Genomic DNA, 12,981 nt, shown 5'->3' on the forward strand with positions numbered 1-12,981 from the left:
GTCTGGTAGGGTACCCCTTCAATTCAGTATCTCACTCTGAAATACTTCATGATAAAAAAATTATAGGTAATCAAATCCTGAATTCACTTACACTGTCAAGTCAGCATATTGATAAAAGTCAAGTAGTTGGGGTTTCCACCGTGATGGGGACAATGTCTGAACTAGCAGCTAAATTACTAAGACACACAAAAACAGGCCGCAAGCTGCTTCCATTAATAGGTACACTATTGTGCCAAAGCCACATTGGTTAATGGTTCATTAATGAAACAATTAGTTCAAGTTTTCTGTTTAAACATTTGACTCCCTGACAGGTTTTATGTGGTCGGATTATTTAAAACTCACAAAGTACCTCACGGCACTAAAAAACATTAATTTAGTAGTCATTCTCTGATCTCCAGCCTCAACAGCTAACAACACCATCATCGTGCTGGGTGTGTTAACCTTTGCCCTCCAGCTGTGTTTTGCTCTGGTCTTCATGCTGAGATGCTGGAGGTTGGACAAACAACTAGGGGAGGCGCTCAAAAGCCCAGGCACTGCGGTCAAGCCCATTGGTAAGCATTTAGTTTGCTGTTGCAGCTGTTTCTGAGGTCGGTTTCTGGATTTTACGAATCAACAAGGACATCATTCACTAACTGAAAGGCATCTAGTAATATAGTTTCATAAACATTGAACACAAATATTTATATTCACTTCATATGAAATCAGCTTGAGTTGGCTTAGCAACATTAAAAGAGAACAACAGTTGTTACACGTGCAATTCATGTTTTAGAGCCTCCATTTTACATACATAATCCATAATATTCAGATTCCATATGATGAAATAGCATGAAGTCTGTTTCATGTTGTGTTTTAACCGAGAGCCCAGGTGTGTTCTGTGAAAGTCAAAGGATAAACGCTGTCTCACCTGAACTGAACTGCAAGAGACCATGTTGGTCAAGCAGCCAGTTTAAAAAAAGGGAAAGAAGATAATTTTCTAACCATTTCTACCTGTGTCGTCTTTTCTTCAACACACCTTTCTTACGTTTTTTTCTCCAGCCTCCTCAAACCTTCACCCCGACATTTATAAACAAGCCAGCTACCAGCTATTCAGTTCTGCTACTGCTGTTTCATCGCCTGCAGTTGCTGCAGCAGAGGAAGAATACGAACCCTACACAAGCTTGCTGTTTCCACCTTCCATACCCTGGGATCTTGTTCAGCGCTGACAGGCTCTTCACGCCCTCTGGTATTCACTAAATGTGACTGAATATATGAATAACTACTACTTCGAAGCTGCTTAGGATGCTACCCTCATCTACCTTTTTTCTGTTTTCAAGGGATCAGGTTGCTATGTGTATAGTAAAAGGTAGTACTCAGTGATCAGCCCAGAGAAAATTTTCACCCAACTCTGCAATTCCCTCTAGCTCTATGGAGTGTGTTAGAACTTTTCATCCAATTTTTTTTGTTTTATGGTGCATGAGGACAGTGTTTTGTTCACTCTCACTGCTGTCGATTAGCTGGTGATACAGTGATACAAATGTCAAATTTAAATGCTCATGCTTTGACTTACCCCAAACAGCCATAAACACAGCAAAGAAAACAGTTGCCCCATTGTCAAAAAGATGTGTAACCTGAAATAAGGGAAGAAATGTCTGCTAAAATACAACTTTACAATGCTCACATTTGTTTCCATAGCCAGAAATGCAACTTTGAACACGGACTCATGTCTACCTGACAATTAATATCCTGAATCATCTAGAATGAAAGTCACAAGTAGACAAAGTCTATCTGGCTGGTAACACTTTTTCTGAGGTCAATAAGTGGAACTTGTATCCGGTTGCTGTGGTGATGATACCTTGGCATAGATGCAGCTGTCAGACAGTCTCAGGTAGGGGCAGTACTGGTCACAGATGGGGCACATGATTATGTCAGTGGCCTGGCAGATTTCTTTACTGGAGAAAAACAAACAGCTATAAGCTTGTCAAATTGCGGCAAACCTGCTTTTACTGTGTTGTTGGGCAAAAAACTAAAAATCCACAGTAATGTAAGATCACATCAGAGGAAACAATTAGAAAATTCAGTTTTCAGTCAGTACCCAATTAGAGTGGGCATCCTATCAAACAGCAAAAGTATATATGCAGAAAAAGACAGATTTGAGTGGACAAAGAGTTTGTTTTTCTTCCATAGCTGCTTTATTGTGACACTGACTCTGTACACATGTAGTTTTGGTTATGGTTTGGGGTAAACGATAATAAAATATACTTAATACTAAATATATGATAAAGATCAATACGGCTTTGGGAGACTGATTTGGCCTCTGTTATAATAGCTAGCTGTGAACTGATGAACACCAGAATAAAGGTTGTTGTGGAAGCAACAATCACCAAAGACCAACAACTGTAATGATGCAGCATATTTATATCTGGTTACCTATTGAAAGCTGAAAGGATGAACAACACAGTGACATGAGAGGACCTCTGCTGGCCACTTTAAGCACAACTATTTCCATCCATGCATTATATAAGCCTTTTATTTGGCTGGAGCTGATCCCAGCTGACATTGGGCATGAACAGGGGTCGGCAACCCTGCAGCTTTTCAATCCCTCTGCCATGGCTCTCTGTGGCTGTGAGAAAATAATGTGTATAAATAATGCCCATTAAATTTAAATAAATGTTATTCTATTTAGTTGGGTTTTTTTTCTCAATGTAATAGTTATCTTTTCTGAGACTTAGGAGATCTAACATTGAAATAAAAACAGGTTTTAATATTGTGTCGATCAAACTATGCATCACACCTTGTATCCTTCATCTGTTGCTGACAGGCTGGTGATTTTTTATTTTTTATTTTTTTATTATTACTTATTCTTTATCAGTTTATCATTCTTTTATTTCATAAATGCAATAAATGACAGTTAAATACATGGCATAAGTTTAATGAAACTATATATGCAGTGTTATCTTCATTATAGCGGTCAAATAGGTTTTGCGGCTCCAGGCGGCTTTATTTGGTGGGAATTGCACGTAAGTGGCTCTTTTAATGGTGAAGGTTGCCAACCCCTGGGGGTGAATGAGGTTCAGCCTGGACAGGATGTCAGGACCAAACGACAGTTCACACCCACATGCCCTGTTCTCTGAGCAATAAAATAAAGTAAGGTAGGGTGGTGGTTCCCGGTGCTTTGGGGGCAGGGCTTTGTGACGTGGCTGAGGGTGGTGACATCCCAACGTTACATTAGTCCAGCTGGTTTTACGGCTCAGTTTCTGAATACAGACTGTGAACATTTCTCTGTTCGCTGAGACCTTTGATACTTTCTCTGTATTAATAAAGATTGTACACCTGATTTATAATCAAAGAGTTTTCAATTATATGAGACCTTTAATTTCCTACAATTTATAACAGACAAAGGTTAGAAGGGATAATTGCACAAACCATTACCTAATCTGTAATAGCTAATTTGTTTCATGTTGCCATTTTTCATCAAATAATTTGAGTATTTGATTTGCATTCATTGAGCATTTTGTCATTAAGACTGTAAAAACAACATGAGGCAGATAGAACTTGTACTTCCAGAGAAAATCTAAATCTAAAAATGACCTGTTTCCAGTACCACTACCAGTTTGACATGTCAGAAAAAGAAGGTGTGTTTACCTGACCTGGCAGTGGTCCAAAGTAAAGAGACCATACAGAAACACCAGGAGGCCAACCAGAGCAGCAGGAAACAGCATTCCTGTGTACCAGCCAAGCCAGGCAAAGTACAGGCCAATCTTCTCTCCAAAATACCTCCTGGAACAGCAACAGAACAGATTTATACAAAAATGAACTTTAGCTGGGATGTCAACCGATTTAATATTTCCTTTGGTGTGGACTATTAATGTTGTTTTAACTTAAAATATGGGGTTTAAATCCCTTTAAATGTGTTTACCTGATGAGGTCCAGTGGTTGGTATTTGTACCAAACCCCCCACCAGGCCCAACATTCATACAGCAGGTGCCGATGGTTCTCTGCTCCATGTGTTCTGATAGGGTTTTTGCTATGATAGCTTCCCTGTTAAAATGGAAACACACATATGTATGTACAAGCACAAAATCAGTGAATGCAAGATTCTTTTTACACATCAGCTCCCATGTATATGCCGGAGAGACAGGTGGAAAACCAAATTAATGACTGGCTCACCTCATGAAGAGGAAAAGCTGCTTCATATGAATTATTGCTCAAAAGACGATTAAGCCCTGAAATCACAGAGAAAGCCCCATGAAAGAGGAGAAACAGATGTTACTCTACAGTTCATGAGCAATCAGTCCAAATTTAAGTGTATAAATGCAACTCATTTATAAATGTGTCATACGCATAAAACGTCACCTCCCATGCAAAGGTTGTGATCTACAAAAAACAGACTTGACAGGGGGATGTGTGCACCCCTAAGCAACCTGACAAGTACAATGATCCTAAATATAAATCCAAAGCAACCAAAGAAGCTTCAGTTAGAAAAGTCAGAATGACTACATAAATTCATCATGACTCTTGACCCATGGCTTTTGGGCATATGTACACTTTTAGTAATTATATATGCACAGTTTTATAAATGAGGCCCCCGGTGTCTGTACATTAGTGGACTATGCTGCATTGTGCTGAATGGATAGTCATGACATTAAAGGAATGAGAACAAGCATCTTGAATCCAACACTACAGGTGAAAAAGCTCTGGATACAGAAGGAAAAAAAGCTGCTTCTTTTGAAAACTTTGAGTAATGAACGAGATGATATTAATTCTACAAAGGATTTCAGGTGCTCAGTTAAGTCGGTTCCTCATACCCTAAGCATTTGTCTACTGGGGACAAATGCTTATATAGCAATATAATAACTGTATGTTCTTTTCTATATAATGGCTGTAGTAAGCACTGACTGCATAATAAAGGGCTTTAAAACGATTGAATTTCTTCATAGTCGCTAACTTGGACAGTCTCAATCGTACTCATATCAAGCAATATCAACAGACCTCCTTTTCCTCTTTCTACCCATATACCCAACAGTCCAATGACATGAATGCTAAATAAGATGTGCTGGATCCAATAGAGATACTCCGGGCCCTGTATTTTAAGATTAATTAGGATTAAATACCTGAAGAAGAAAAACATTGAAGGTGTAGTGTGATAACGTCAGACTTGAGAACATAATAAAAATAAAAATGAATTTGAAATACGATCGTGTGAGTTTTACTGTGGCAGCACATGCTCTCTCTCTCTCTCTCTGTAGCTTCCAGTTCTCATTTAAAATATTTCTGTCCTTTGTTGTAATATCCAGACCAAGACTCACCCATCTTATTTTTACCCTCCTCATATCTGACCCTCTGGAGGATGTGGTGGACAATGCGGCTTCTGGTGGCGTTGTTGAAAAAGGTGTCTTTGTTGTGGATGTTGAAACTGCAGTGAAAAGAGCCCATTATAACAAATGAGTCAAAAGAAAGAGGCGACTGAAAGAATTCCAAGTGGCAAAAGTACGACAAAAGGAAATGGAAAAGGTACCAGCCATCAATTTTAGGTTGAAGCAAAATCATCTCCCAAGGGCTGAAAATATTTTAAAGGGCGCCTCTGTAAAACTCACTGGTGTATCCTTGATCGACTGAAGGGGGCGGTGAAGCTCTCGTTCTCTTCCAGGTCAGGCAGAGTGTTGTTGTCTAACTTCATGGGCTTGCGGGGAAGCCAACCGCGAAATTTGTTGATTCGTTTCTCCATCCTGCTGGTGAAGCCGCAGTTAAAGTTACCCAATTAGAGTTTAGCTTTCAGATATTAATGTCGCCTCTTTGACTGAACACTCACCTACTCATGAACTTGTTCCGTCGGTGCATGTAAAAGATTTTCCTCCTGAAATGTCAAAGTTTGGCAATAATTAGTCTGGCACGAGAGTTGGTTAGTAATTATGACTGATACAACTACCAATATAACCATCAGTAATCCTGCTGCTATAGCAGCTGCAAGTATTACTAATGATAACACCTGGATGAGTACATGGCTATATGGGCCACGTATTTTTAAGTCAATCCCTGTTTGTATTATGTGGGAAACACAACATTTCTGTCTCTGGGTTTATAATAGTCCATTGATTGACAGTTGGTTACAATAATGTGCAAAAAAGCAAAGCAATGCACCTACAAAGGAAGTGAAGAAGAAGACTGCAGCTAGCAAACATATAAAAACGATGCAAAATTCAAACCCTGAATGTCCACGAAACCTTTTTTAGTACACCAGGAAATTCCAGAGGGAAGAGTTAACACCAAATTCTACCGACCATAAAAATGGATTTTGCGTGATCAGATTGGTTGATAGTGTTTTATCATATGAATTTATGCTTTAGATGCACCTGAGACACTGTAGGGACAGTTAATCCCTCTGGAAATGGGTAAAAGTGTAAATAATACTGGGGTTTTCAGTCCACCTGCAACAACCATTTAGACTGAAATACAAGAATCTCTGTGTTCTACATCAGTGAGTTAGCAGCTAAGCGGGTATCAGAAATTAACCAGCATTTCCCCCAGATCAAAAAAAACGTATAAATACAATCAGGCAATGTCATGGGTGAGTCCCATCTTCCTCATAGAGAGGAAGATGGGACTCACCCTGCTTATGCCTTGGTCCTTGGCCCAAGTGTGGCCAGTATACATCTACATCTGGAGGGAATCCTCCTGTTATCAACTATTGACTGACAGCTGGAAGATTTTGTGTGTGGCAGAATTAGACCAGTAGCATCTTATTATCATTCTGGACATTTGCCAGATTTGGCCCGTGGAACTAGGTGTATACTGTGGACCAATTTTATATGAGACACATTTTATCTCAAGGTATAAATGGATTCCATAAGACCCTTTTAGGAGTGGTTGTTGTCTCACCTAAAAGGCATGCGGATGTTCATGAGCTCTGCGTAGCGACAGAGAGTTTCCCATGGTGCATGAAGCTTCAGAAAGATCACGTCACTATTCGTTAAGGAAGCCTAAGGAAGGCAAACACACAGAAAAAGAATTTCAAACAGGTTTAGGGACCATGAAATATCTCAGCTTTGACTGATGCTCTTTTCATCCAGTTAACAGTGATGTCATGCATCTGCTATTTTCCTCACCTGTTTTTTTTTTTTTTTTTCTGCCTGAAAGAGAGGGAGTCGGTCTAAAGGTATATGATTCATGAAGAAAAGAGACCTAAAAATAACTCAGCGACTCCACATAAGAGGCATACACAAGTGGGTTGGTGAAGGAGACAAGAAACATTATCTTGCCCAGCATATTCTAGATCACAATGACCTTGGCACTGCTGCACTGGCAGACAGCACTGAAGTTGCACACACACACACACACACACACACACACACACACACAGATCACAACATCCATTTTTGTGTGTAGAAACACAAAATTGCCATTGGCACAATTATTTGGGCTGTATAAGTGCTAGTTCACCAAACTGCATTTGGCTCTCAAACCTTGCAAGACTTGACACAAAAGCTACAAATATTTTAAAAGTGAGATCATATGCATTATAGGTGCAAGCATCTCACAAATCAATATTGATTTTGCATTTGTTGCACCAGAGCAATCACGGTAAAGACAACTCACTGGAACCTTCCATGTGCATGTTTATCTGTGGCAGCAGTTTAGATAAGAGTTGAACTTGTTTTTGATTTGATTTTTTTATCGGACAGAGTGAGAAAACCTCCCTTTTCTTAGCAGAAATGTGCTTCATGAGGGCAAAAATTATGGAGGCTGGAGGTTTCAAATTGGCAAATCAGCAGGTCAGAAAAGAATGGGGGATTTTCTTTGGTGTTACAATACAAACTTGACAGGGTCGGCTAAGCCTTACAGTACCACTGTGTAAATATTGTCTCCAGCTAAAGCTTTAGGAATTTTTAAAAAAACAAAAAACAAAAACCAGAAAACAAACAAACAAACAAACAAAAAAAAAACTGGATGCACTGAATGATAAGCATCCAAGCTAGCAGCTAGCTGGTGGACATTTAGCGGGCAAAAAAATCCTGAAAATTTCCTTGAAAAGTCGTAGCAACCACTAAATAAAAAAATGGGGGGGGGGGGGGGGCTTTATATTTGCTTGGGGACAAATGCAACTTCCTACGAATTTTCATCTTCTAGATGTGTAAAAAAGCAACTAATATATTCACATCACTCTATTAAGTTGACAGTATAGATATGTATGCGACAAAGCTGCCTGAAAATGCGTTTAATTCATCAGTTGAGTTGTTGGCATCGGGATTTTTTATTTTAGTTTTTTCCTTTTTTTGGGGTTGCCACAGCAAGTCAATTTGCTGCGACCTGAATGATTGATTTGGCTACAGCTGGATGCCCTTCTTGACACCCTTCCATTTATCCAGGCTTGGGACCGGCACAACTACTAGTGGTGGCCTTGTGGCTGGGGCTTCTCATCGGGGAATCAAACCCCAGTCTCCCGCATGCCAAGCAGGACTACTCACCACTACACTAGCAAGGCTGATGTCTGGATTTTAATGAATAATACAATTTTTTTCAGTACTAACATGATGATTTTTCTGTCTACCTGTAACTTTAAAGACTTATGAGGCTCGTGCAAATGTTTTTTACCTCCTTTTCCATTTGTAATCCCTCAGCACGGATATTCCGCTCAAACACTTCCCTCTTCTCAGACTGCGAGCTGGACTTCCTGTACACCAGGATGTAGTCAATACGACTCTTTCCATCGCTGAAGCAGAGCCCACTGGATTTACTTTTCCCCTGCCAAGGTGGAGTACACAAATTTAAGAGGAAGTTCTACTATCCAGTTTACAACATGGGGGTGAAGACTCTGAGTTTTCCCCATTTACCTCTGGGAGCCTAGATTCGGTCTTCGTGTTGTCATCAAGGATGCTGCTGTGTGTTTCCGGGTTCAGCAGGGTGGAGTCATCAACTCTGGATGGGCTGCTAATGCCCTCTGACCTTTCCCTCTCTAGATGAACATTAACATCCTTCACAGCTGGAGGCAAGCAGAATGGATAAAAGCCAATAAATGTGTAAATTATGACAATCCTTGCTAAATGGTCAGTGACTGAGAAAATCCTTTATTGCGCTATCTATTGAAATGACTTCAACACAGATAAGGATACTGCGGAGGACAGTCATTATGAGAATTAATAAATAGCACAGATTCCAAAGGAAAAAAGCTCCCATTTATTTGGAAATTGTGCCTGAAAAGTTAACATCACTAACATCAAATGCAATTAGAACCAACAGATCAAGGTAAAACATGTGACAAGTCTTTTGAAGTATCTGTGAGTGAATGCTGACCGTGAGAAAGCATAAGCCATCATTGACAAAGATCCTCAGTTAATCTTACAGAATGTGCATATAACAAATAAACTCACACAGTACTTTGGCTATGAGGGCTGGGGACAGATGGGTAGGAGCAGGCATTAATTCATTTTGGCACAGTGAATTTTCAAATGTGCGAATGCAAAATTTTTGATTGATTTCAACCTGTGTAAACATTTTTTTTATCTATGCAGTAAAAAAAAAAAAAAAAACAACTCTTAATCATCATCATACAATCATTACGCCAGTGCATTGGGAGCTGATTTGTTTCTGAGGTAATGAACCATTTCAGAGCAACAACAGAGGATATAAGTAAAATCTGGTTTTGTAGGCATTCTACTTCAAATGAGTGAATATAGTCGCTTCATTAGCCTCAGGCCCCATTTGGACAGAAAAACACAAGGCATCTGCTCAGCTCTACACAAGACAGAAAGCGACAGATTAAAAAATAAACCCGATACACTTTGGATTTAATCTAACCATTTCTAAATCAGCGCTCACACGTAATGTTACAACATACACAGCTCTGACATTCTGTTGTACTGCCAGCGTACCAATAGCACCAAAGGACTGACTTCTTCACTGAACGTATAAAGATTAAATAATTAATGACTAGGAGAACACAGATATTTCAGTCTGGGCAGGTGGTGGGTCTTACCGGGTGGAGGAGCAGTGTCTTGAGTGCTGGACTCTGGAGTTTCAACAGAGGATTCCTCCATAATGCCTTCTTCCCCAGAGTTGGGGTAGGCAAGAGGTCTTTCCGCTGCCTGGTAGCCAAAGGCCAAAGGCTGCAGCGGCACTCTGCGTAGGTAGGGGCTCTGCCGCTGGGGCTCAGACCCATGTAGAAATAAGCTCACACCTGCATTTCAGGATACAGAGAACTTCAGTCTAATTTGATTTGTTATGTTAACCATAATTTGAAATGAAGAGGAAAGCAAAGATTTTGCCAGCAAGAAGGGAGCAACATGTCCAGATTTACATTGTAGTTGTCATGTTGTCTAAACAATGACTTGCTATAATAAAGACACATCAAAAAGTATATTATTTAGTATCACTGAAAACAGAGCCAGGGACAGCGAGTTCTGAATGTCAGCTATATCAGCAACTCAGGTACTATTAAAATTGATCGGTCATGTAATTGATCACCATTCATATACTGATCATTCAACTGTACGCGTGTGTGCTTTGATTCAACAATAAAATATTATGTTAAACCCTCACACTCAAAATAAACACAGAGGCAGCTATTATAGAAGTATTGATGATAGATAATTACTTAGTTGCCGGCAACAGACCAGTACCTCGCTGATACGACGAAGACTGGAAACAGCATCATTAATGGCTTAAAAAAAAAAAAAAAAAAAAGAATTCATTCACTTGTGAAGACAATCACAAGTAATGTATTCATTTTATCTGTAATTATTCATTCATAAATAGCTCTTTTCTCAGTCTATCTTATACCTTGATTAAGGTATAAGGTAGAGTCAATACAACATTTGGATGTAACCAAGTCCTGATTTCACAACTTTAGCGGTAAACCAAGAGAATAGCTGCAGCAGCCATATGCACTACTATATTCACCAGCAAATGACTAACTTTGAGTATCTGGTACATGGTGCAGTTAAAATTTATGAGTTGTTGCTAACCCTTTTTTCTTTTTTTTCGTAATTCTTAGGGCCCGAGAGCTCAACTGCACTACAACTTGAGACAACACAAGCAATGGAATAAACTCACAGAGGGACACTAAAAAGTGATGAACCATCATTCATCGCCACCCCCCCCCCCTTTTCAAAGCAACAGGTCAGACTGAAACTCAGACTCTTCATGTTACAATCACAATCTTTAGCAAGTGATCCACAGGGACACCCTCCTTTCCTCAGCACTCTTTTTTGGAGCTATTTGTATGTAATGTTTTCTTTGATTGAGCACACTGTCCTATTTAAGGCCACCATGCAAAAAAAAAAAGCTGCCTGCCAAGAAAATTTTTATCTAAAACACTAACCACTACACAATAACACAATAAACTGAATGATGCGACAACAATACTCTGCAGTTGTTTCACTTCAAGCAACATTTTTCACATTATGAAAGATATTTGACTGACTGTTCATATAAAAACAAGGACTGAAGCAGTTGTAACCAAAGTCTTCATAGCAATTCATAGCAATTTTTTATGACATTTCTCATTTCTCATCAACAACATCCACCTGTTGAGGTCTTCCACAGAGCACAGAAGGAGAAGGATTCACAGAGGGATAGCCTAAGACCACCTGGACTTAGTGTGAGCGTCCGTGAGGGTTGAGTCTTTACTAGCTTGGGCCATCGTCACAGCATTAAGACAGGGTTGCAAACTTTGGGTCCCAGGCTGGAGTAGAATTTTGATGCCATGAACTTATCTATGCGTATGCACACTAAATCATGGGCTAATATTGGGTCTCAATTACCCATCAGGGTTTAAAAAAGTATGAAGCTGCCAACACATGTAAGGAATTAATGGTCTGACTACTATGATTGGGGGCCCATTAGGCTGCTTCTACCCCTCCCCAGTCTGTGATTGGCTGGCATTGTGGTTCATTTCCATACACTTGAAATTGCATGAAGTTGGCAACCCTGGATTAGGGCTGGTCACACTTCAGCAAATTTGGGTTGTTGCTCAAGCGTAAAAACCAAAATCACAGCAGAAATTGTTGGATCAAAAAGAAAAGGCAGGAATAGAGAGTGAGACAGTGTAGAAAATCACGGAGGGAACTCTGACAAAAAAAGAAAGCAAAAACAGAAAATGACAGATCGGCAACTTTTACCTCCTCAACAAAGATTAACCTTGACAGACCTTGAAAAAAATTAGCATTCTACCTGAGCACACACAAAGTAATTTGGTCTACTTGTCAACCAGATGGTATCCCCTGAGGGAGGAAATGATTCAAAGCTTAGCAAAACAGCTATAATCACTTCTATTTAAATAGGTCTGTATCTCTTTCTTTCAGGCCTTTGGAGAGCGGTACAACTTGTCTAACAACAGGGCTGCTTGCGAAATTTTCATTTGTGACAGCAGAGGTGACTCAGCTCCATTTTTCTGCTGAGCAGCGGTACAGTTGGAACGAGATAGAGGTTGTGGGAGCATCTCCGTGCTTTATCAGCGTCAATGCTGTGGAACATTGGAGTTTATGGCTGCAGCTAATAGAAATGTGATGGATTTCCTGAAAGGGACAAAATAAACAGCGCTCAGCATCCTCTCTCATCACTTGCAGGCGTTACGAACTTTTCACTTGGCTGGGACTATGCTATTCAAGATGGAGCTGCGGTAATCAGTAAATACTGATATCATTTTTTTCCCCAGATTATGAAGAGACTCTCACAGTTTAATCTGCTGTATGCAAATGACTGGTGATTAGCAGGCTCTGCACAAGCAGAATATTCTTCTTACACACACATAATGACTATTGGGATCAAGAGCTCCAGCTTGTTAACTTCACCTCCCTGTATTCAAGACGCTCACCGACCCCATTTCCTCAGTACCCACAGCACTCCACCCCCAGTCTCATTACAGCAAGCCAGAACTATAAATATTGGTTCTCAGAGGACCAGATCACTACATATTAGCCTACATCATGCTGCTGTGTCAAGACATTGGCTTGTCAAACAATGTGGCCATCAAACTTTAATGAGCTGACGATACGTCCGTAACCCAAG

General features: G+C 39.9%; 1 protein-coding gene across 3 annotated transcripts in view; it reads right to left on the reverse strand.

The window, feature by feature from the left end:
- LOC115036652 (anoctamin-4) overlaps positions 1 to 12,981 on the reverse strand; it is a 40,944-nt gene that overhangs the window by 12,294 nt on the left and 15,669 nt on the right. The window contains exons 4-15 of one of the 3 annotated variants that reach the window (XM_029494916.1): positions 9,950 to 10,150; positions 8,808 to 8,956; positions 8,569 to 8,718; positions 6,856 to 6,956; positions 5,789 to 5,833; positions 5,574 to 5,705; positions 5,286 to 5,392; positions 4,147 to 4,202; positions 3,896 to 4,017; positions 3,622 to 3,756; positions 1,832 to 1,928; positions 1,547 to 1,607 (exon numbers count right to left, since the gene is read on the reverse strand). In XM_029494916.1, the coding sequence (XP_029350776.1) occupies positions 1,547 to 1,607; positions 1,832 to 1,928; positions 3,622 to 3,756; positions 3,896 to 4,017; positions 4,147 to 4,202; positions 5,286 to 5,392; positions 5,574 to 5,705; positions 5,789 to 5,833; positions 6,856 to 6,956; positions 8,569 to 8,718; positions 8,808 to 8,956; positions 9,950 to 10,150 (1,356 nt within the window). Of the gene's footprint in view, positions 1 to 1,546; positions 1,608 to 1,831; positions 1,947 to 3,621; positions 3,757 to 3,895; positions 4,018 to 4,146; positions 4,203 to 5,285; positions 5,393 to 5,573; positions 5,709 to 5,788; positions 5,834 to 6,855; positions 6,957 to 8,568; positions 8,719 to 8,807; positions 8,957 to 9,949; positions 10,151 to 12,981 lie in introns of all 3 variants that reach the window. The other 2 variants (XM_029494915.1, XM_029494914.1) reach the window with 2 other exon arrangements.

This window comes from Echeneis naucrates, chromosome 23, assembly GCF_900963305.1.
Source record: "Echeneis naucrates chromosome 23, fEcheNa1.1, whole genome shotgun sequence".
Classification (NCBI taxonomy): domain Eukaryota; kingdom Metazoa; phylum Chordata; class Actinopteri; order Carangiformes; family Echeneidae; genus Echeneis; species Echeneis naucrates.